At 35.6% G+C, this 26002-nt stretch overlaps 1 protein-coding gene across 3 annotated transcripts in view; it reads left to right on the plus strand.

Moving 5' to 3' along the window:
- SUGCT (succinyl-CoA:glutarate-CoA transferase) overlaps positions 1–26002 on the plus strand; it is a 737208-nt gene that overhangs the window by 346960 nt on the left and 364246 nt on the right. For 2 of the 3 annotated variants that reach the window (XM_010364257.1, XM_010364259.1), the window contains one exon: positions 5802–5904. In XM_010364257.1, coding sequence (XP_010362559.1) covers positions 5802–5904 — 103 coding nt within the window. Of the gene's footprint in view, positions 1–5801; positions 5905–8468; positions 8968–26002 lie in introns of those variants that run through there. The other variant, XM_010364258.1, reaches the window with a different exon arrangement.

The following is a 26002-nucleotide window of genomic DNA, read 5'->3' on the forward strand; positions in this document are numbered from 1 at the left end:
GAGAGAAGTGACATGGTCAGAGAATTGTTCTTCTTACCATTTTATTATAGTTTTTCTCAGTTTTGTGGTGCAATGGGGTGTCTCAGCCTCCCAAGTCCTTGAATATTCAGACTGGTCCTTTTGCCTGATGATAGTTACTGGTTGGATTTCTTTGTGGAGGAGTTAAGCTATAGAATGCCTATTCCTTCATCTTGCTGCTGTCACTCTAAAAGAATGGGTTTTTAAGGTCATTTGAATTCCTGAGATCTTATGACTCTGGAAAGTATAGGAAGTCCCTAAATTGAAACATGATGTTTGAAGCATTTATATGTTAGTCAGGTTTGAAATGTGATTTTTTTTCCCTAAGACATACTGCAAGATTTTCTGCAAGACATACAGAATTTAGAGACTAGTCTTAAAGAAAATTTAAGAGGAGATGCTGTGCTATTCCATTTTAATCTAAGGGTGTCAAATTGTCTTCCTTCTCTCAATGTCTGGGTCTGATTAAACATAGTCTTTACAAGGTTTTAGGAGACAATTATGTATCACATTAATTCAAACTAATGTGACTGAGAGTCTCTTATTCTTTCCAAATCATCATATATTCAGTCATTCAGCAAATATTGAGTACCAATTATCTTCTACTTACTGTGTAAATAGCAGTCAAGAAACAGTCTGTTTTAGTGTGAGAGAAGATAGTGGTACTGGGGAAGGAGACAGTCAAATAGACTTGAGATACACCTAACATCGGTGACTTTTTAGAAGGAGGAATATTGGAGGCAGTATGTTTTTAACCAGATATTGCTATAGTCTGGGTGTGCGGAATCAAGGGCCAGGACTGTGATAGTTACAGTGCGAATGGAGGAGTAGTTGATTCTATAAGGCAATTGTATCTAAGTTATAAGAAATGAATGAAAAGGAAGGCGTTCCAGGTTTAGCCAAGGGTGTGAGTTCTGGCAAGTGAGGAATCCTAAGTTTATGAAGGAAGTGGAAATCATAAAATCTTCCATGGTCATGATATCATGGGGATGCTAATGCTTCTGCGTGGAATTATCCTATGGTATATGGAAAAAGGGAACTAGGGAAAGAAAGATCTGGGCTGGTAATATCGATTTAGGTGTCATCTGCATAGAGATGACAGGATGGCTTAGGTGAGTAAAAGGGAACGAAGAATATTGCACAAATGTCCAATAGAATAAAGCACAAATGTCCAAAGAATAAAAGCACAAATGTCCAAAGATGTTTTAGAGAACCAAGGGAGGGCCGGGTGTGGTGGCTCATGCCTGTAATCCCAGCACTTTGGGAGGCCGAGGCAGCAGGATCACTTGAGGTCAGGAGTTTGGGACCAGCCTGGCAAACATGGTGAAACCCCATCTCTACTAAAAATACAGAACTTAGCCAGGCGTGGTGGCAGGCACCTGTAATCCCAGCTATTTGGGAGGCTGAGGATGGAGAATCGCTTGAACCTGAGAGGCCAAGGTTGCAGTGAGCCGAGATTGCACCACTGAACTCCAGCTTGGGTGATAGAGCGAAACTCTGTCTCAAAAAAAAAAAAAAAAAAAAAAAAAAAAAAAAAAAAAAAAAATCTAGGAAACCAAGGGAGAATGGTGTCACAAGACCTCCAGGTAGAATAGTTAACATCATCAAATACTACATAGGGATGTAGTATGACAACCATGAAAAGAATATTGGATTTGACAAATGATAGCTGGAGACCTTTAGAGACTGGGTAAGAAAAGGCATTCATGACCAAATCAGATTTCAGAGGCTTGGGAGTGATGGTGAATTGAAAACAGATAAATAAGAGTAATTAAAAGGATTGGAAATTTCTAGAAAACAATCTTTTTTTTTTAAATGGGAACTTGTTTGTTATTGGTAATAATATGAAAGATACTACTGATCGGCAGATTTGGGATGCATCAGAGGCAAAGCGTATGTTGCCTCCTGTCAAGTTTCTTATCTACATCAGCCGTACATCTCCAGTATCATCTACATCAGTCCATTGTCTGCATTAGGACTGAGTAGGTCAGTCCCCTGCCTAAAGACCTCTGTGAGTACAAGAAGAAATCCAATATTCTTAGCATAGCAGACAAGTTGCTTTGCATTTTGGTTCTAAACTCTCTGTCACGTTTCATCTTCTGCCACTTGGGGCACAGGAGATTTCAGATTCTTTCCAAGTTAGATCTTTATACATATTGCTCTCTCTACCTGGAAGAGCCTTTCTCCCATCTTTCACATGTCTAATTCTAACTTGTCTTTCAACACTCGGCTCAAATATCACCTTGTTTTTGAACCCTTTCCCGCATCCGTGGTTCCAGTGCAAGTCTCCCTCTTTGTTGAAGAAACAACCATAAGTTGTTTCTTCGTATCTTCGTTTCAGCATCCTGCACTGTAATTCCTCTCTTTTCAAAGCTGTGTTCTCCATTAGACTATATGAACTCTTAACACAGGGATTGTCTTTTTTATTGCAATCTCCATGGCAGAGGCAAAACAAAGTCTTGCTAAAAACATCGGGAATGAATGTGTATTAATGTAATAATATATACTGAGGTATGTAAGATAGAAGTGAAGAAGCATATTATTAGTGCAAAAAATGAACAGTTTCACCTCTGCTCCTTCATTTTTTAGCTGTGACCGTATATAATGAATAAAATATGTGAAGCTATGCGTTCTGAATGTATTCTGCTACAGTCATTATGTGTTAGAACGTGGTTTTGGAGTTAAGCAGTCTCAGCTTTAAACATGACATCTGACTCTAAGACTCTAAAACCTGTATGAATTTGAGCAAGTTAATTTCTCTGAACCTGAGTTTCCTGTTGGTCAAATGAGGATAATACCGTATAGTGTGGTTGTGAAGATGAAATTGACAAAATATAGATTAAACAATTTAATAACCAGCATTTAGTTGTCACTAGTGTCACAATTATTTCCAACTCTCACCTTCATGGCTGAGATCTCTTATTGGTTTCTCTCTGGTGTTGTATTTGTCTCATTTGCAACTTTAATTCATTTTATAAAGAGAAGAATGTTTCGTTTCTTAAGTGGAATTTTGATGTTAGGAAATTTAACATCAGCTGTGCTTCACCTATCTAAATGATGCCATTTGATCCATAATACTCATTCCCAACACTAGGTGAATTTACAAAAATCTAGAATGAAATATATGTGTTGATTTAGTAAGTTGCCAATTACATTTGAATTGTTCGTGAGTCTCCAAATAATTTCCCAGTGAAGGCCCTAGCTTCACTTGCTAAGCTGGATCTGAGGACACCCTTTTTGTCTTATCTTCTGGAATCTATTGCCCTCAGTGATTTATATCAGCTTTTAAAATTTTTTTAGCAGAATTTTTGTGGTTAATAAAAACATGTGCTTACAGCTTTTTGCATAAAGGATTCCACATCCGATTTAGATCAAGAGATAGATTTTTAGAAAAAAATGATGGATATGTCCTCTGAGAGCAGTGGAATGCAATGATGTTCTGTCTCTCTCTGATTGAGTTCATGGCATTTCAGAACCCTTCCACACCCACACCCACGCAAAGACACAAACAGTGGTCACAACTGCAGCTCCCGCAGTCTCATTTCCAGAGTGCATCCGTTGTTTTCCATAACATGAAATAAATCCCTCTTTTTTGCCCAGTGGTGAAAAGCTTATATAAATACTAAAACTTCAACTATTCCCCAGAGTTTTCTGTTGGCTAACCTGCAGCCATGGGTTGTTTGGATATTGACATGCATTTGCTGTGTAGACCTTTCAGGCCACTTTGGTGAGTCCAGTGGTGATAAAATCTGTTGTCTTGAAAATTTATCAGGCTAACTGTTTTAATGCTCCATCTATGAAAACTTAAGTAATTGACGCCCTCATCGAAAAGGCTCCAGGTTCAAAGTATCTCTTGTTCTTTCAGCATATATCATTCTGATGATATATATCTATATATATTTTAGGAAGCCTTGGCCAGGAGTTGACTCTAAATTTCATTGTAAAGAAAGTAAGAATGTGAAGAATTGATGAGCCAAACATTTAACCTTGCATTGTTATTCCTATGAAAGATTTTTTAAAACTATATTCAGAAGTGAAGTATTTTATTATGTACTAAATAGGGGTAGTTAACATTACTGGGCTGAAATTAAAATGTATAATAAAAATTCCTTATCCATCGAATTGGAGAGAAAATGGAAGGCATATATTTAAAAACAAAATCAATACTTGGTGTATAGTGGGTAATCAGTAAATGAATGTGTGGGTAGGATTGATTAGCTTCCTAGTGAAATATAATACTACCTTTATAAAAAAGTTTATTATATCCTTAAGTAAAAACGTACATGATTGAACATCATTGTTCATATAGTAGCCTTATTTTCGAACATATATTTATTCCATTTTTCCTTTTTATTTCTTGTTTTTCATTTCTTCTCTTACATAGCAATCAATTAAGTGTACTTCAGTATTGAAACTATTCTTTTTTTTTTTTTTTTTTTTTGAGATGGAGTTTCACTCTTGTTGCCCAGTCCTGGAGTGCGATGGTGCGACCTCGCTCACTGCAACGTCTGCCTCTTGGGTTCAAGGGATTCTCCTGTCTCAGCGTCCCAAGTAGCTGGGATTACAGGCACCGGCCACCATGCCTGGCTAAATTTTTGTGTTTTTAGTAGAGACAGGGTCTCACCATTTTGGTCAGGCTGGTCTCGGTCTCCTGAACTCAGGTGGTCCACCCGCCTTTGCCTCCCAAAGTGCTGAGATTACAGGCGTGAGCCACCGCGCCTGGCTGAAGCTATTCCTATATATATATATATATATATATATATTTTTTTTTTTTAATGGTGAAAGAAGTAAATTTATCTAATACAGTTTCCTCTGGAGTCTGCAGATTTGAAGTTAATTCTAGCTACGTACAGGAGAACCGAAGGGAAGTCCATGAATATTCTACTATTAGTCTACGTTGGCTAGTATTTTAAAAATGTCTCTTTGGTTACCTAGATTATTAATTAAAACAGGTTTGACATTTTAATAATCAATAATTCTGAAAGTCTTCATTCATTAGAAACTAGTTGTGTTGAGGTGTCCCTATAGATCCAAGATTTTATTTCTGTGTTCACTGTTTTTACAGAGAAGAAATACCAAACAAGAAATCTCATAAATGTGTTAGCTTCCCTTCCTTAAGACCTATTAGAGAAAATAAAGAAAATCCATATGCTTTTCTGTCTGTGAAGTCCAATTTTAAATTATATTAGAAATAAAACAGACAAAGGATTTGGATAAATTTGAGTTTTGTTGGCTGAACTGAAATATCACTCTTTGGATGTCTTGAGTTGTGCTGGTTAGTAAATCACAGTGTAAAGGTTGTTTGTAGGCCAATGGTTGTGACCGTTAATTTTTACATACTTTTCCCAAAGCTTTCTTAAAACAGTTACATTAGTATTTTTTTTGTTTGTTTGTTTTGAAGAATAATATATCAGTGCCTATCCTAACCTGATTTCTACTACCTGAGACCTAAGTCATATTGCCCAATGACTTCACGCTCAAAGTACAATGATACTATTATTGTTAAATTCACAAATTGCTCAGAGAATTCATAGCAATAGAAATAGGAAGAATTACATCTGTAAATGATGGATTTTTAAACACTAGCACCTGGGTGGCTGCTCTTATCCATACAGGGCCACTCAAGTCATTTCATACAGACAACCTTCTCTCAAATGAAGTGTAAAGAAAGACTAGGAAACATATTTTTGTCACTATTGCTTGCTTTGAAGGAGGGCCACATGATAGAAGAGGCTGTGTTACATTCCTTCCTATGTAAAAAAATTTATCCTTGTTTGTCTTAGGTTTGAAGAAGAACTGACCAGCAAGTGGTTACATCTTTTTGAAGGCAGTGGAGTCCCATATGGCCCAATCAACAACATGAAGAATGTATTTGCAGAACCTCAGGTTTGTTTTTGAAGTGTAACAACACAAACATTTGCCTCTCTTTTCTGTCCAGATTGACGTATATCAAGGTACCTTTGCCATTGATTTCAAGCTTAAGTCACACAATGTGATATTTCACCATGATATTAAAGTTGTTTGTGGGTCTGAGATAAAAAGAACCAGAACTTAGAAGTGGCTGTCCATAAGCATACTTATGTCTGTGTTAGATTTAATATACTGTATTTCTTCATTAGCCACTACATGAAGTTTCTGTGGCCAGGGTATTTAATTTTCCTGAAAAACAGAAATATACACAGTTGAGATATTGGGGTCGGGTACTCAGAGACTATTCTTTGTAGGAAGAAATATGAGAACTTTCATAGTTACAGTCTACTTCTGATCATATGATTATGTTAAAATGTACAGAGCAAATCATATTTAATTCTGCAAATGAGAGAACTTTGTTTGCTTTGATGAATATGTGTTATTTGTGAAGCATAAATTTTACACAGATAGATATTTATGCTCTACATTGCTTATCAGGCTCCTTTTTGGGGTCCAGGAACAGGGTCACCTGAAAATATATTTACTTTATAACATTGTTCAAGTGATTATTTTTAGATGATGTGAAAATAATGTTTTGATTTTATTACTTCAATCAGTGTAACTACACGCAGTTTACCATTTCTCAAATTCATCCGTTAATCCCCAAAAGTAGAGGAACTCCATTTTAAAGCTTTCATTGTGATTATTCAACTGTCTTGTCAGTTTCCAACATTCAAAACTATGGGGTATATTTTCCTGGATTCTTTATATTTATATAGTGGCGGGTGTTTCTTAGAAATAAATTGCTGAACATAGAATACACCTTTTGAGGGAGGAGACCTTTGTTGGAAAACCTTTGGTGCCTTTTATCTTACATGAATATTTGCTTAAAAGAAAATTGAAATATTTTAAATTTAATGGTTACTACATTTACTGGAGAAAAAAAGTGAACGAATTCAGAAATTCTGCTTGTGCTATTTTTCTGCCAAGCTTGTGAGTATGGCAACTCTTTGTTCATGTTAAAACATTGGTCAATAAGTATCTGAGATAAAGGGGCCCATTTGGTGTGTACTATGTGAATTCATTTGAAGGGGACCCCACACCATCAGTGGGTGAATGCCTGGTGATTCTTTACAAGGAGGTAGCATTGTGCACACTCTGAATGTAGTAGACCAGGGGACTGTTTTTCTCACTTCGTAACTTTGAGTGAGGCCAAGCCATCATTTGAAGCTGCCGTGTATGGAAGTGTGTGTAGAACTTCATGTTTACCTCAGTTTGAGGGTACATTCCTCTGGAGATATTTCATAAGAGTTTCTCCATCATCATTTCTATTGCTGCATCTGTGTTTTATCAGAGATGAAGACACCAAAGCAAAGAATTATTTTAAATAATTATTTTAAAATATATTAAGTATATTCTAACACTACCTATTTTTTAGGCTTTGATAAACAAAGATTTATAATCCCACCCACTATCTTAAAATAATTCACTTTATTGGCTAGTTCAAAGTGAATATAGGATAATTAGAATTTTTATACCTAATTTTCTCTTGTGGTTCAATGTAAGTACTTTAATCTTTGCATGTCAATTCTTTTGGAACTACAAAAATTTGTTATTGGTCAATGGCATATTTTCAGTCATTAGCCTACTTTCCAAAATGGAGAACATTTATATTACCTAAGTCAACATACCAGCTTTTCATACTATTACAAATGTCTCTACTGCCCTTTGCGCAAATTTGTGTAAAACAGATTATTTTTGAAAACCCTCAACATGACATCTAACTGTGAAGACTTAGTTCATACATTTATTCAACACACTTATGATATATCCAGTGCTTGTGACTTAGCAGAAATTCAGTACACAATGTGTACCTGCTATTTAAGTCCATTTTGAATGTATTTATCAGAAAGGTAGGGGTTAATGAGTTGGTTAACTCTGGAATGTGCAAGTTTTCCAAATAATCAAGTTGCTCCTCTGCAGTCCCCCTTCCCCTTTTTAAAATCCTCCCCACCATTACTATCATCTTGTGTTCTGCTGAGTGAGGCTGAGAAGCTCTATCTTCAGGGCTGGTTGGAAAACCCTTGGTAATCTGAGGGAACTCAGTGCAACATAATGGTTAAGACCATGGAGTCAAAATTGATGGGCAGTTTATTATAAACTTCTAGACTTTAGTTTTCTTATATGTAAAATGGCGAAATGGCATCTGAGATACTGTTTACGAAGGGAACAGCACAGGGATTGTGAGATGGTAAATAGCCAATGCCTAGTAGTAGCTGTGGTTATGATGGTGCCCTTTAAGGTTATATTCTTGTTTAACTTCTTTTACTTGTCTTTGTATAGTGGATGGAGGAAAATCCAGTGTAGCTTTGGGGATGGGGATCATTAAGTTAAGCTTGCACTCTGCTATCCTTTTATAAAAATATATCTGCAAACCCTATGCCAAGAAGAGAACTTCCCTTCCTCATTTCTGATGATTGAAAATCCTTTTATTTTTCATTTTCCGTAAAAGTTTTTTCTAAGTTTGATTTCCGTTTAAGGTATCCTCCCTTGTTTTGCCTCTGATGAGCTGTAGAGTTTCTTGGCCCTGGGTGCATGGAAACGGCCACTTCTGTTCAGATGTGGGAACACACCGCTGGCGCATGTGGCCCACTCTCCATGTGTGCTGTGCCAGCACAGCTGCTAGTTCAACTGAAAATTGCTTTGGGTGAAGTACAAGGCCTGGAACATGGCGTAGGAATGGAGACTTTGATAAAGTGAAAAGGGGTATGTCTAATAACAACAACAAAAGCCAGGATTGGGAGACTCAAGTAACGGCAGAAAAATTTGAGTGCCTACTTCTCAAGTTAGACCATTAACAGCATTTCATCTGTAGTTTGAACTTGGAGACAACAAAAATGTACTTGATGGTAGAAACTATTTCTAGCCTAACAATTTCATCATAGTCTCATGGATTGAGGTAACTTGATTTTTCAATTCAACCAAAACAGCAGATGATTTTTTTTTCTTGGATAAATGAGAGATTGTCTACCTTTTATCCTCTGATTATATGTGACAGGCCTTTGCACAGTTAAAGTGATCCTACAGGCATCCACTGTTAAGTCAATCAAGAATACCGCAGGCTGGGTGTAGGGGGATTGGTTTGCATTTACTGAAAGTTCTGAGGAGTTTTTATTCAGAACCCTTAGAGTGGGAGTTTTATTGTCTTTCTCTCTCAATGACAAATTATCTGTGGAAAGCCCTGTGCATTATAGAAGTATAATATAGATTATCTGCATATAGATTTTAATAGCCAGTCATTTTTCGAAGTGCTTTCTTAAAATATCTTCTTTTAATCAAGCCAAGATTGTGCAGTACATTAAAGGAATTCTTAAAAAGTTTCAAAAACTTACTAGATGACCTCAGTATGGTCCTATTTAACATACCCTTGGGAACATGTGCATGAAATACATTGTGGTTTGAGGGCTTCCAACCCAAACAAACTTAAAAGAAAATGCAGCTTTTAATAGAAACTATTCAAATTCCTGCAAACATAGGTATATATCTTACCACTGAGAGGGATTAAAAGCATCCTTGTCTACACTGGGAATCAAAAGGGAATGTGCCATTCTGCTTTTAGGCTTTGCTTAAGACTCTATATTTGGTGATTCTAGCATATCACCATCTTTGATTAAACTGCTCAATTAAAAACTGTGAGTGATTGAAGCCTCTGATTAGTGTTTTTCTTTGTCATTGATGCCATGACCTGAGGGTAGGGAAGAGAGGGCAAAAGGTGTCACAAAACTGGTGTTATTTCATAGAGTCTTCACATTTGTACCACACAAGTTGAATATATCAGGTGTAAGACATCACCCTGAAGCATCACTTCTGAGAACTATTGGGAGGAAAATATCAGAACTATTGAAATATCACAGCTGGCCCTGATTTTAACTAGTGCCAAACACCTGCAGGCTCTAAAAGGATACCAAAACAAAACCCCACCCCATGGCAGCAAGCCATTCCTTAACAACCCTTTCTTAACTTTGCATCACCATCAAAATTAATTTAACATTTTTCTCCAGAAACCTTATTCTTCCTGTCCCAGAAGGCCATTACAACCCCTTTAGCAAATCTTTCGTATGGGATGAATATGTCATAGAAACAGAGTGAAGTCTTGAAATATTTGATGGCTGAAAATTATCTGTTTTCATTTCATTATTTGTATAAGCTTTTGAAACTGGAGGGTTTATTAATCTCTAGACTAACTCATATTATCTGAGTGATTTTGTTTTAGCACATTTGGGCAAAATATCTGAGCAATAGTCATATAGTAAACATCAGAAGCACCCCCAAAATACAGTTATTTTTCAAGACCTTTCTACCACACACACGTGCTTGTGCACGCATGCACACACACACACACACACATACAAACACACCCACACTCACTTCTGATGCATTTTAAAGATCACCTTTCAAATGACATTAGTTAATATTTCTTTAAATGCAGTTTCATAACCCTCAGAGGGTTATACAAGTCAAGCACAATTATATTCTTGTTTCTAATACTTATGGGAAATACATATATACAGTGGTCTTTGCAACTGGAAAACTGTTGATAAAGATCTGATGTAAAATAGTAGGTCTGGAAATAATTCCTAGCAGGCAAGGACATAAAAACATAAATTTTATGTGTGTCTCCGAATATACATAACACATTTAACTGATGTACAAATTTAGATACACCATATTTGTGTGTTTGTTTTATCATCCCTGTAATATTTTAAATATTTGAAGAAATAATGTATTTCTGATGTAGGTGATTAAATAAAATAAAAATGGAGAGTTTAAGCTCCCAGTTTTATATTAATATATAAAGTATAAGGCAATTGTGTACAGTTTTATCTTGTTGATTTGAGAAAATTATCCTATTGCAAAAAACTTCCTGTGTTATTATTTAAGAGGAAATGTTAAAATGTCGAATAAGAATCAAGGACTTAGTACAACATTACTGGCATTTTATGTTCTTTTTCTCCTACACACCTATGAAATTTGGACACTTTTTTATGGACATAATGTCTTTAAGCTATAACACACAGAGGCAAAGGAGATCATAATCATTTTTTCATTCACTCATCCCTTCCTTCATTCAGTAAATCATCATTGACATCTGCTATGTGTATGGTCTTGTGTTTGGTGTTTGGCAAGGAGTGGTATGATGGTAGAAAGTGAATCAAGAGGACAAAGCTGTCAAAATTTCAAGGATTTTGCAGTTTAGGTTAAAGTAGAAAGTGTTCAGTGTCACAGAAGAGTTACACATAAATGCTCTGAGCATTTCTAATAGCAAGAAATAACAGGCATAAAACTTGGGGTTTTCTTGTTTAATGACGTAACAAAGATTTTTAAAATCTGACAAAAAATTTTAAAATGTCTTAAGCATATTTGCCCCAGAACTCTTTATCCTTTCAAATGCCTTTTGTAATTAGTTTATTCTATTATTAATAAATTTCTCCTCAATGACTAAGAAGAAGATAAGGGAGGGTTTCAGCTTTTGCTATTTAGCAATTTTGAAATTATTTGTAACCTTGATACATAAAATATATTTTGATGTCTTATAACATTATTCTTTCTCTGCTCGCTCTCTTTCCCTCGCATGTCCTATAGTTTATTCATCAAGCTCCACATATGTACTTCATATTTTCTGATCACTTCTATAATATTTCAGAGTGGAAATATATAGTACAATAATTGACTTTTACTAAACTTTGAACTTGCAAGCCAAAGACATAATTGTTTTAATTTGTAAAAAATTAAAACAAGAAAACTGAATTAACACTATTTGGGGGCATTTTGCAACCCAGAATAAAGAGTAATTAGTACCAGCTAATTTTTGAAAACAGTTTAACACAGTGCTGTACAATAAAAATATAATGCAAACTGTATTTATAATTTAAATTGTGTAGTGGGCAAATTTTAAAAATAAAATAGCAAAATTAATATTAATAGCAAAATGTATAATTTTAATTATATATTTTACTTAAAATATTCAAAATATTAATGCAATTAAAATTAAAGGAGAACATTAATGAAACATTTTAAATATTTTGCTAAGTCTTTGAAATCCGTTGTGCATTTTATGCTTATAGCACTTATTGCAGACTAGCCTAATTTCAAGTACTCAGTAGCCACATGTGGCTAGTGGCTGCAGTGTTGGTGGGATCAAGCTAACCAATTATAAAAATATGTGGGAGTTTGTTCTTCACTTTATTCTCCAGCTTTGCTCACTTTTTAGTTATTTTAATTTTCATTTGTTAGCCTCCAACTAAACTTAACATATAATTTTAGACTTAATATCATCATAGTATTTGCTTTGAAGGCATAATAATTTCATCTTTTAAAAGTCCTATATGGAGTACGTAATTAGCATGCATTCTACTACGCATTTCTTTTTGGCAACCTCCTACATTTGTATTGGAAGGAAAAGCTTTTACTCAAACAAATGATTTCTATAGTAACAAAATGAAAACATGTAATAAGTTAGCAACTATCTTTTCTCATACAAATAATGTCAGATTTTAGGGCTTTCAGGCTTGGTTTTTTTGAGGGAGTTGAAAAGAAAAATCCAAGGCCTAGATACAGAAAACTGTTAATATTAACCTTGATTGAGAGACATAAAAGATTTGAGTATATGTAGAGACATAATCATTCATGGCTGCAAACACCGAATATTGTTAAGGTATCAATTATTCCCAGATTACTTATTGCTTTAATATAATTGCAGTCAAAGTCCTGGTAGAATATTTTTCTAAATTTTTTTAGCAGGTGGTTTTTCAAGTCTACCTGAAAAAAACATGTGGAAAAGAATAGCAAATATTTTGTTTGTTTTAATGTAAGTAATGAGAAGGAAGCAAGCATTATCATACATAATTAAATATATTCCAAAACCACAATAATGGGGCTAGCAGAAAATAAAGAGATAGATCAATGAAACGTAAAGAAAAACTTTAAAACATGCATAGAGATTTGGTATATGATAAAAATAGCATAACAAATAAGAGGAGAAGGGGAGACATTTTCTGTTTGAAATAAAGGAAATTAACTGTTACTTTTCTCTTAAAATTATATCTATGCTTTCTTCCCAGATTACAGAGGTTTCAGAGTTTACTGTAGACTATTTTTAACTGAAAGAAAGTATTCATGAAAATCAGTTAGATTTTAAGAAAAGGAAAGGTTTTCTAAGCATCAGTGCAGTAGAAGATGTCAGAAAGAAAAGAAATTGATAAATTTGTTTAGTAAAAGTGAAAACCTGTAAAGCGCATATTATGATAAAAATACAAAGTTTAGTTACAGAGCAATATAAAGTTATTGCAATGAATATGACCGAATGCTGTTATAGCCTAAATATCTTAAGAGCTCTTAGAAACAATAGAAAACACTAAAATTTCCAAGAGAATAATGGGCAAAAGACATAAGATACCACTTTGTACAAACTCAGAAAATCCAAAGAGTCAATAAACATATAAAATGAAGGTCAACTTTGCTAACCATAAATAGAAAGATACATTGGTCAAAGAGTACAACTTTCAAAGATAAAACCTTTCATTTATAAAGGTACTTATAACATGAGTAAGTTCTGGAGACTTAAAGTACAGTGTAGTGACTATAGTTAAGGAAAATATATTTTCTACTTCAAATTTGTTGGGAGAATAGATCTTCTTTTTTTTAAACAACAACAACAACAACAACAACAACAACAACAACAACAACAACAACAACAAGGTTTTGCTGTGTCTCCCAGGCTGTAGTGCATGGATAATTTTGTTTATTTTTTTGGTTTTCTGTAGAAATGAGATCTCACTATGGTGCCCAGGCTAGTTTCAGCCTCTGGCCTCTGCCTGTACTCCTGCCTCAGCCTTCCAAAGTGCTGGGCTTATGTACCTGGCCAAGAATAGATTTTATTTTTTCTTTGAACAGTGCCTTGGTTTGTTGCCCTGGCTGGAGTGCACTGACACAATCTCGGCTCACTGCAACCTCTGCCTCCCACGCTCAGGCAACTCTCATGCCTCAGCCTCCCCAGTAGCTGGGATTAGAAGGGCACGCCACCACATCCACTAATTTTTGTATTTTTGGCAGAGACGGAGTTTTGCCATGTTGGCCAGGCTGGTCTCGAACTTGTGGCCTCAAGTGATCCACACACCTTAGCCTCCCAGAGTGCTGAGGTAACAGGCATGAGCCACCATGCCCGGCCTAGATCTAGTTGTCTCAGTACCATTGTTGAAAAGACTTTTTTTCTAGTGAATTTTCATGTCAATTAACCTTGCTCAAAAGTAATTCACCATTAATATACACAGATTATTTTTTCTTGATTATTTAGGAATGTCTTGTTTAGTATCCACTGTTTTGTATTTCCCAAACTTTCTAATGCTAATTTCTAATATCACTTGTTGTGTTTGAAAACATACTTTGTGTGATTTCAGCTCTTTTATGTTCATTGAGTCTTGTTACGTCCTAGCATGTAATCGATTTTGTAGAATATTTCATGCATGTTTGGAAGAATGTGTATTCTGTTGGAATATTTTATGGATGTCTATTAGGTCCCTTTGTCTGTGTTATCAGTATGAAGGTCTCTCTAATTCTAGTAACACTTTTGTTTTAATATCTATTTTCTGACATTAGTGTAGCCACTCTATTCTCTTTCATGGTGGTTGATTACATTATACATCCTTTTATTTTCAGCCTGTTTGTGACTTTGATTCTAAAGTATGTCTCATGCAGATGGTGGATAGATGGATCCTGTTTTTTTCTTTAATTCAATCTGAAAATATCTACCTTTTGATTAGGTTGTTAAAGCCACTCATAATGTTTTGATTGATAGGATGGATTTACATCTGCCATTTTGCTTGCTGTTTTCTATGTGTCTTATGTCTTTTTAACCCCTCTGCTCCAACTTTATTGCCTTCTTTTGTACTAAGCGGGTATTTTCCAGTGTACAATTTTAATCCCCTTAAGAATTTTTTAAGTAATATTTTTGAGTTATTTTCTTATTGCTTTATCTAAGCCTTGTAATATGCATCTCAGTTTATCAAAATTGACTTCAGTTTTGTACTGATTTAATTATAACGTGCTATATACTAAACAAGTGCTACACACTTCCTTTTTGTACGTGTGTGCATATATACATATAAAACACATCTATGTATATTAAAAACTCAACAATATACTCATAGTATTAGATGTATTTAATATTATATCTTATGTAATGCTAAATCTTTTATGGAAGCTGGTGAAAGAAATAAGGGCAAGTCTATATTGATAGTATTTGTTATAGTAATGTTTTTGTTAACCCTATCTTATTCTTACTTTCTTGCTATTGATTTGAGTTATTAAATGTTATCTTTCTCTTAATTGCTCCCCAGAAAGACCTGTATTTCTTTTAACAATATATTTCAATATAGCTTTTTGCTCTTACAGTGAATGTGTAATTGTTGTCAAATATATTACATTTATATATGTTAAAAGCCTAACAGTACACTTATGTACATATTGTTTATTGAAATTGCTTTTTAAATCTATCAAGAGAAGAAATATTCAACTGTATTGTTTTGTGAAATTGCATACATGATTACTTTTACTGGTGCTCTCTCTTTTTTTATGTGTGTGTGGATTCAATGTGTTGATGATATTAGTTACTTTTACCCTAAAAGATTTTTTTTTGGTGTTCATTTTAACGTAAGTCTACTAACAGCATGAATTTTTTTTTCACGTTTTTGTTGATCTGAGATTGTCTTTAGTTTGCCATCTTTTTTGAAAAATATTTTCCTGGCTATGATTTTTGTTTGACAGTTTCTTCCTTTGAACACTTTGAATATGTCATTCCACTGCCTTCTGACTTCCATTGTGTTTGATAATAAGTAATGTGTTAATCTTACTAGATTCACTTGAGTGTAATGTATCGTTTTTATTTTGCTCCTTTGTTCAAGGACAAAAGATTTCCTCTGTCTTTGAACATTTTTAGTATGATATGTCTGGATGTTTGTGGTTCTATTAACAGTTAATCTACTCTGTGTTCATTCAGCTTCTTGGATGTATTGATTATACAATTGATATATTTGAGTTCGTTGAGGTTCTTGGATTTTTTCATAAAATCTGAATAGTTTTCAGCCATTTTTTCTTTGATTTTTAAAAATTCTTTTTTCTTCTAATACGCCCATTATACATATGTTCTTCTATTTTTTTATGTTTCATATTTCTCTACGGCTCTGTTTATTTTTCTCCAATCTTTTTTGTCTGTGTTCTGCAGATTGCTTATCTCTATTAATCTATCTTTAAGTTTGCTGATTCTTCCTCCTGCCAGTTCAAATTTATGGTTGAACTCCTCAAGTACATTTTTCATTTCAGTTATTGTACTTTTGGACTCCAGAATTTCTATTTGGTTCCTTTTAACAACTTGAATAATTTCTACCTCTTTATTGATATTATCTCCTTTAGGAGACAGTGTCAACATACTTTGCTTTACTTCTTTAAGCATGGTTTTCTTTTGTTCTTTAAGCATATTTATAACAGTTGATTTGAAGTTTTTTTTTTCTCCTAAGTCTACCATCAGGATCTCTTCAAAGGAAGTTTCTGTTGCCAGCTTTCTTCTTTCTGTATATTGGTCACACTTTACTGTGCTTTGTGTGTCTCATAATTTTTTGTTGATAACTGAACACTTTAGATCTCCCCTCCCCCACCTCTAGGGTTGTTTTGTTTATTGCTCGCTAGGTCAAATGACATTAACTTTGTTCAATCAGTTCTGTGAAATGTTCTTCTCCACCCACATTTTCTGCAGTGCATAGCTTTTGATGTCCCAGCTCTGACTCTTTCTGATTGTTTTAATCTTCCACCTTGGGGTAGGAGATTTTAATCTTGACCCAGAGGTCACTCTTCATATGTTATAAGCTACTAGTTGATCAAAGGTTGTTCTTAGCCAGTTATATTTTTTATCCTTGGATGTGTGTGCTTGACTTAGAGACTGCTATCACAGTTAAGGTAGTTTACTCACACCCTTACCCCTGCTACCCATCCACATGCAGCCAGGGACTGGTAATGTGAAGATTCCTCCTGCAATTGCTTCTGAGAGGACCCAGCCTTTGAATATGCACATAGTTGCCCAGACTTCCATGGATGAGTGTAATTTTGAAGCCTAGTTTTCTAGGCATTGCCCTGGGTTAGAGCAGCTTACTGTTCACTTAGTGTTTGGTTCGAGTTTAAGTACCTCATGCCAGTGAGGCTACTGCCTTTTGGATGGGTCAGGATGCAACTCGATGAATACTTTTAGGTCTGTCCCCAAATCCTGCTTTGATTACCCCTTCTTGGTACAGCTGAACACATGTGTACATCCTTTCTTGCATACAGAGTTGCCTGTGATCTCAGAAGGGCTCATTTTGACTGTCTCTTTTCTTGATTCTATTAAACTGCCTGTCTGCTGTTTTGCTAGTATTGTGAAGCTGACATCTTTCTCTTAATTGCTCCCCAGAAAGACCTATATTTCTTTTAACAATGCCCTTAGACTTAGAATTCTCCACTCTCTCTTCCACATAAGGATAGCCTCCTCAGGCAGAGCTGGAGAACTCTTCATCCTTATGATCTACCTTTCTGCCAGACCAAAACCTTGTTGCCACTGTACCAGACTTCTGGGGTAAGTTCCACTTTTCCTGAGTAACATTCCTGCTCTAAGAATGAGAACTAGAAGTGGTGGTGGTGAGTGCCCTTGGTCTTTTTGACTTGGTCCTTCTGCAGTGGATCATTTTACCTACAATTAAGCTGTAACAGGGGCAACAAGAACCCCCCGTTTCCTTGGCCTGCCATGCCTAAGGTAGAGCTTCCACCCTATGTGTGGGGATAGGATGGGGGAAGGCAGACCATGTCATTTTTGCTATGTCTGCCTAGAATGTATCTTCTGCAGCACAGGCTATGAGAAGTGAAAAACACAGCCACCTGCTCCTCATGGGTTAAAGCCATAGTCCTAGAGCAGAAGGTGGGTAGAGAGGAAACCCTCCTTATCTTGGCTGCACCTGCCTGGAGTAGAGTGCCTCGGTTAAAGCTTTTGTAATGCAGAGGTGTAGAGCTTGATGGTGATGGTGGAGGTTAATGGAATAAGCCATGGCTCAAATGCCATGGACCCTCACCATTCTTACTAAGATTGAGTTGATTTTCTTGATTGAATGTTTTTTTCATTTGCTGTATGACCTTACAATAATTTCCAGAGAATTTCAATGTTTTTAAAAAATAATTTTCACCAGGAAAATTGCTGTTTTGCTAAGAAGACCGTTCATTTCAAAAGTGCTGTCTGCACGCTTTACCCTGCCTCTTTCCAAGATAATCCAAATGTATCTTTACCCTATCAGAATAAATGTGCTAAATTTATTTTACTTTGGGGTTGGTGCTTATTCTCTTTCTAGTTCTTTCCTACACCCTCAAGAATGTCTGACTGTGCCTTGCCGTGGTGTTCAGCCTCCTTGTCCTGACCTTGCTAGCTGTGATCGCCCATCTCACTTTTTTTTTTTTTTAAGACAAGTGTGAACGTTTTATAGTAATGTGTTTGGAGTAATCTCCCAAAGAACACCTGGGCCAGAATCATCTTGAAGCTTTGTTAAAATTTATGTTTCTGGACCTAACAAAGTCCAGTGATTTCTAGTATCTTTCATAGGGTTTAGGAATTGGCATAAGTAGGTTGCCAGGAATTATTCTGATATAAACTATGTGATTCGTAAGCAACTTTATATAGTCATATTCTCAAGTTTTTCTCTCATGATCTCCCTGGTTATTTCCAGTTTTTTGGGGGTACCTTTTTTTGATCCTTGGGCAAAAATACTATGACTTTTGTTACCCTAATCTACTGTGCACTTGCGCAACCACACTGTCTTTGGGGCTAGGTGGCATGAGATCACAAAGGGAAAAAGACCATGATATTTGGCTATACCCTTTGGAAACTGTCATTTCTTTAAACCTAGAGGAATGTTTCCTTTCTTAGGGTTTTGTCTTCTGTTCACTCCCATTCCCTCTTGTGTCACTGCTGCTGTTACCACTGTCAGCAGAGGATTGCCTGAAGTCCAGCGGGTAGGCAAATGAACAAAATAATGTTTTTTTTAAAATGAGGGTTTTTTTACATTCTCTCTGAGTGTTTTGCATTCCTTTTCCCATAAGCCAGAACTGAAAGGCTTCTCCTGGGCTTCTTCTTTCCGTCTGCTTTTCAGGGCTCATTTCTTTGTTTGTTGTGTGTTGAGTTCAGATCAGACCAGGGGATACAGGAGTAAAAAAGTTAGTCATGTTACCACTTGTTTGCTGGTATTTGAATTCTGTTCTTCTTCCTCAGTCCATCTGGTGCTATTTACTTTTGAATCCTCAAATAGCTGCTCCTTGTAGTCTGTCCAGGATTTAGAGCTGTGTTCAGTGGGAGAGATGGTGTAGAGTTATTGCTCCGTTGTACCCGCAACCTGAATGTTCCAACTTTAAAGCAACATTTTCTTGCTATTTTTGAAAAAAGCTGTTTTGATCATTTGCTGGAAAAGAATCCTGACATAGTTGTTAAGTTGAAGTGCTCTAAAAGTTTAGATATTTTGTAAGTACTTATTCATGGGAATTAGAATTTTCATAATATATATAAGTCAAGCTATAGAAATATATTATATAAAATAATAAATAACTGGAATTATTATAAAACATTATTATATTGATTTAAGGCAAGCAAATGTTATAATTTTGGACATGTATATAGATATATTTATAATAATACTGTATTGCTTTTTAATTACTTATATATATTAGAATTCTGGTTTTTTATTAAAATAAAATGATTTTGTTGAAAAGACAGAGAGAAAATCTGATATAGAGGAATGAATGGTTAGCTTGTTCTTAAACTCCTTTCCTTAAATATCATTTTTCTTTAAAAGGCATTTGATAGTTACCTAGCACTTATTCAGTGTTCTCTGGTAAACACAGTATTTTGGAGTGTGAGAGAAACCAGATTTTTCAGAAAGAGAGATAAAGTATGAGAGTCTATAGTAGTTGGGGTGAGTGAGGAAAAAGAAATCTTGTTTTTTGGTATCTGAGTAGTACTAAATAATCTGTCCCATACTTTACCTCAAATATAATGTAATGCTGGAACATCTTGTGGTTCTATTATGTAAGGAAGTTTTCACAAAATGATAGGAACATGGCAGAAATACAAAGAGGCAATGTTAAGAGTGTTCAACAACCACTTTGGGACAATTTTTGTTACAAAATTATATGAATGGATTATACTTTTCAGAATAAAATAAGTATTCATGAGGTCATACAAAAATAAGTAAATGGTTGAATAAATAAATAAATAAACGTGAAATGTAGAATTTCGATTAATAAACTTAGAAGACAGAAGAGAAATAGAAAATTACCCTTAGGTAAACACCCCAGTAATAATTGTTGTGGGAAAAAGGACCATTGGTGGATGCCTCAGAGTCACCTGGGAAACTTTTCCAATATACAGATCCCAGAGCTCCAGGAAGAGAAAGCACAGGTTTAGGATGGAGTTAGGGATATCTGAATTTTTAAAAGATTCTGCAAGGATTTCATTCTAGAACTACAGAATATTTTAGATAGAGTGCTGTTGCTGCGTACATAGTTTTCACAGTTAGACATAGTATTTTTCCATCATCATCATTAAAAAGGAAAAAGTAATAACCTTACCGTGGAGGAATCTTATAGACATCAGCTTAACCAAGTCCTCACACATCCCAAGAGCAAACTTCCATATCATGTACCCCTTGGTATCGTGTATAACCTTAATTTATTGCCTGAAATGCATGACTTCAATCTAATTGTGGGAAAACATCTGGCCAACTCAAACATAGGGACGATTGTCCCTAAGCTGACCGGTATTCTTCAGAAGCATCAAGGTTATGGAAGACAAAGCCTGAAGAACAGTTTCAGATTGGAGAAGGCTAAACGACATGACACTTGAATGCCGTGTGGGATCCTAGATTGCCTCCTAATCCAGAGAAACGAACATTATTGGGCCACTTGCCAAAATTCAAACAAAGTCTGTACATTAGTTAAGAGCCCTGTATCCATTTTAATTCTTTGATTTTGATAATTTTACCATGATTAGGTAAGATGTTAATAGTAGAAGTTGAGATGGGAGTATGTGAAAACTTCATTTTGCAACTTTTTTGCGAGTCTAAATTTATTTTAAATAAAAAGCAAAAATAACACAAAACAAATTTCATTTCAAATATCTCACATTACATAAATGCAAAGACAAAGAGCCTTGAATATTTTGAAAATGTTAAAGCGTATAGTGGCAAAGGGGGAGCCCTATATATGCCATGGTTTTCATTTTTGTCTCATTTCACACTTATTGATTACAGTAATCCTCCTTTTGTTGTTCCAAAAACATGAAAGAGTGAGTAGTATAAAGCCTGAAATATTATTAATATTTCTTCATCATACTTGAGATTTTATTTTTGATGCCTGAGGACCACTAAGACAGCTACACACTCAATCAAATGTTCAAATCAAATCTATTCTCCACACAATTGTAGTTGATCCCTTGTCAAGAATTTAAATGAAAGATAATTTAAATTCATTTTTCTTTACAAAACAGATTTTTGCTAATTTACAAAATGTAATTAAATGTTACCAGAATGCAGTTACTCCTGGAAGTACTTCTCTACAGATTCTCAGTTTTGCAAAATAGACATGTCTCATTTAACTTTTTTGAAAAATGGTATATCACCAAAATTGTTTTCAGATGCTATCTAATTCCTAGTAGTACACTGAAGTGTCAATAGTTGTTCTAAGACCTTCTATATCATGAGGTGGTGATTCTCAAATACATTGTTCCTCAGAGTCACCTGGGGAACTTTCCCAATACACAGATCACAGAGCTCCAGTAAGAGGAAACACAAGTTTAAGATGGGAGTTATGGATATCTGAATTTTTAAAAGATTCTGCAAGGATTCCATTCTAGAACCATAGAATATTTTACATAGAGTGCTGTGGCTGTGTACATGTTTTTCACAGTTAGACAGACTTGGCTTTTTCTTTGGGCTCTGTCACTTACTCAGTGGGTGACTTTGGGCATTACTCAACTTCTATATGCCTCAATTTTCTGTAAATATTTATTTAATTCAATAATTTATGCTTCATTTATTTAATATACCAGTTAGATAGTACAGGCATAAAGAACTTTAAAATGAAGGAAATTTTTTTTTTTTTTTAAGATGGTAAGATGTTTGCTGGAAAATGTGGTAAAGGGGTAGGTACTTTAGGCAGAAGTAGTAACTGGCATATAAATGGTAAGTGTGAAACTGCTGTGGAAATATGAGAAACTCAGGTAGTGTGCATGGCCAGAGCATAGAGTGCACACGAGAGATGGTGAGATGAAAATGGGGAATGTAAGAGTCAATTTGGGAATGCCTGTATGCCATGTTGGGGAGTTTGATCTATATTCAAATTGTAGCACCATATACTATGATGCCAGCTACTGGAAGTGGAGCAGATGGACTTATACCAGCAGGGGAGGATTCTGCTGATCCTGAGTACCAATATCCTTCTAGGCAATGGAGCCCAACGTGATCCAGGATGTAGATACGCCTGTGTACATCTACAGTTGACAAATGTAGGGGAGATCAGTCCCATGGTAGAGCTTTAGTTTAGAAGAAGTCTTTGGGTCCAAGCCACATTTAACACAACCTACCAAAAATCATACATCGTGTGATTTTTTGGGCTCTTGCCCACCATAACTATTCAACCTTTGTTTTATACCTTGTTAGTCAGAACTCTGGGCCTCAGCTTCAGATAAACTTAAATTCTGATAATAATCAAGGTATGGATGACCAATGAATGAGCACTGTAAAAGCTATACTGTGCTTCAGGTTACCAGTAATCAGCTACTTCAATATATGGATGTGTGTGGGCATTTTGGGGAACTATATTGAACTACAACTGGGCTAAGGTAACCTGCTCTAAGCTCTGTTTTTGGCCATTTGGGATCATAAAATTTGTTTTAAAGAACTTTTCTGGGATAAGATTCAGTTCCTATTTCCTGAGAGCTCCATTTCACTTATTCTCAAATTGTCACTAAAGTAGGGGGAAGCCAGGACCTAACCTCAGGGATAGTCTTGTGCAGGAGCAAACACAGTAAGATAAGATGCTTTTTTATACTCTACCATTCTCTTACACAGGCACTCAGTGACGTCATGGCTTTGAAAAAGTGACCTTCCTCCTGAAAATATTTATGAGCTATAATTAGGACTTATTTAAATTAGGAGATTCTGCTAGAGATAGTGCTGACTGTGTGATCTTTAAGCTCAGGGAAGTTATTTTTTTGAGACGGAGCTCGCTCTGTTGCCCAGCCTGAAGTGCAGTGGCGCGATCTCGGCTCACTGCAAGCTCTGTCTCCTGGGTTTACACCATTCTCCTGCCTCAGCCTCCCGAGTAGCTGGGACTACAGGCACCTGCCACTACGTCCAGGTAATTTTTCTGTATTTTTAGTAGAGACGGGGTTTCACCGTGTTAGCCAGGATGGTTTCCATCTCCTGACCTCATAATCCGCCTGCCTTGGCCTCCCAAAGTGCTGGGATTATAGGTGTGAGCCACCACACCCGGCATCAGGGAAGTATTTTTATACAAACTTTAGTACAAGTATAGTTAAATATGGACTATTTTTTTTTCAGTGACTCAGAAACTTATGCATAGAAAAGAAGGTGCCTTAAATTGACATTGATGTTTCCTTTAGGCTGGACTTCACAGTCCTGATGTAGAATCACCACAGCTCAGTTTGTTTTCTGAGACCTGAAGATTCAGACTTCACTTGTTATCAAATATTTCGTGAGTGTCAGCTGTACAAGGCAGTATGCTAAGCACCAGGGATAAAGAATCACAATTTAACGTATTCTTTTACAGAAACATGTGAGATTTATTAACAAAAATGCTAAGCTAAGGCCAGGCACAGGAGCTCACGCCTATAATCCCATCACTTTGTGAGGCCAAGGAGGGTGGATCACCTGAGGTCAGGAGTTTGAGACCAACCTGACCAACATGGTGAAATCCCATCTCTATTAAAAATACAAAAAATTAGCCATGTGTGGTGGCACATAGCTATAGTCTCGGCTACTTTGGAGGCTGAGGCAGGAGAATGGCTTGAACCCGGGAGATGGAGGTTGCAGTGAGCCAAGATCGCGCCATTGTACTGCGGCCTGGGCAACAAGAGCAAAACTCTGTCTCAAAAAAAAAGAAAAAAAAAAAAAAAAAAAAAAAGGCAAGGTATGTATTTGCAATGAGAGATTTACTTCAAAGCCAGCGACACGTGATGTCTATTTGCCAGGGCATACTTTTCAGGTATTAAGGAACTCATGGAGAGCCAAATTAATAATCAGGATATTGATGATAAAGATGAGATTTAAAGACCATGGAAGTTATTTTTAAAAACATGTTTTTATTTTTAAATATGAAATAATTTGATTCACAGAATATCCTGAAGATGGTTAGAGAGGTCTCGTGGACTCCTCACTTGGTTTCCCTCAGTAATTACATGTTATGTAATTATAGTATAACAGCAAAACAGGAATCTGACATAGTTACAATGTGTGTATATATAGAGTTGTATGTCATTTTAATACATGTGTAGATTTTTGTAACCATGACCACAATCAAAACACGGAGCTGTTCCATCAGCTCAAAGATCTCCTTCATGCTACCCCTTGAGAGTCACACCCACACCCGCCCTCATTCCTGATCCATGGCCGTCATTAATTTGTCTTCCAGCTTTATAATTTTATCAATTCAAGGATGATATATGAATGTAATCATACACTATGTGACCTTTTTACAAAAACAGCTTTATTGCGATATTCACATACTGTAAAATTACCTTTTTATTAAAGTATATAATCCACGGATTTTAGCACATTCACAAAATTGTGTAACCATCACCACCATCTAATTTCAGGACATTTTCATAACTGTTAAAAGGAACACCATTGACAGTCACACCCTTCTTCCCTCCCCTTATCCCTAGTAACCTAATCGACTTTTTGTTTTTATGAATCTGCCTATTCTGAACATTTTATATAAACAATTATTGAAAATGTGTACTTTTATGAGTGTCTTCTTTGACTTAGAGCAATGTTTTCAGTGTTCTTCCATGTTGTAGTATGTATCAGTCAGTACTTCATTCCTTTATATGGCTGAATAATGTTCTGTTGTGTGGGTATACCACATTTTACTCAGCCATTTATCTGTCATAGGCATTTGTATTGTATACAAATTTGGGCTACTATGAATAGTATGTCTGTGTAAATTCATGTAGTCTTTTGTATGGGCATATGGTTTTCCAGTCTTCTGAGTATGTACTTAAGAGTGGAATTGCAGGGGCATATGATAACTCTATGTTGAACATTTTAAACAATGGCTGAAATGTTTTCCAACGTGGCTGCATCATTTTCCAAATCCACCAACAATGTGTGAGGCTATGAATTTCTCCGTATCTTTGCCAACACTTCTTTATTTCTTTCATCCTTCTCTCCTTCCTTCCTTCCTTCCTTCCTTCCTTCCTTCCTTCCTTCCTTCCTTCCTTCCTTCCTTCCTTCCTTCCTTCCCTTCCTCCCTCCCTTCCTTCTTTCCTTCCCTCCTTCCTTCCTTCCTTCTTTCCTCCCCTCCTTCCTTCCTTCTTTCCTTCCCTCCTTCCTTCCTTCCTTCCTTGCCATACTGGTTTACATGAAGTTGTATCTCATTGTAGTTTTTATTTGCATTACACTAATGACAATGATGTTGAAAATCTTTTAAGGTATTATTGGCTCTTTGTCTGCTTTGAAAAAAAGTATATTCAAATCTTTTGTCCTTTTAAAAATTTGGTTATTTGTCTATTATTATTGAGTTATAAGAGTTCTTGAGAGCATCTGGAAAAGTTCCTAATCAAATATATGTCTTGAAAATATTCTCTTCCATTCTGTAGGTTTTCTTTTCATTTTCTTGATTGTATTCTTTGACATACAAAAGTTTTTAGTTTTGATGAAGCACTAATTACCCATTTTTTAAAACATTATTACATGTGCTTTTGGTATCATGTCCAAGA

The sequence above is a fragment of the Rhinopithecus roxellana genome, chromosome 6 (assembly GCF_007565055.1).
Source record: "Rhinopithecus roxellana isolate Shanxi Qingling chromosome 6, ASM756505v1, whole genome shotgun sequence".
NCBI classification, from domain to species: Eukaryota; Metazoa; Chordata; class Mammalia; order Primates; family Cercopithecidae; genus Rhinopithecus; species Rhinopithecus roxellana.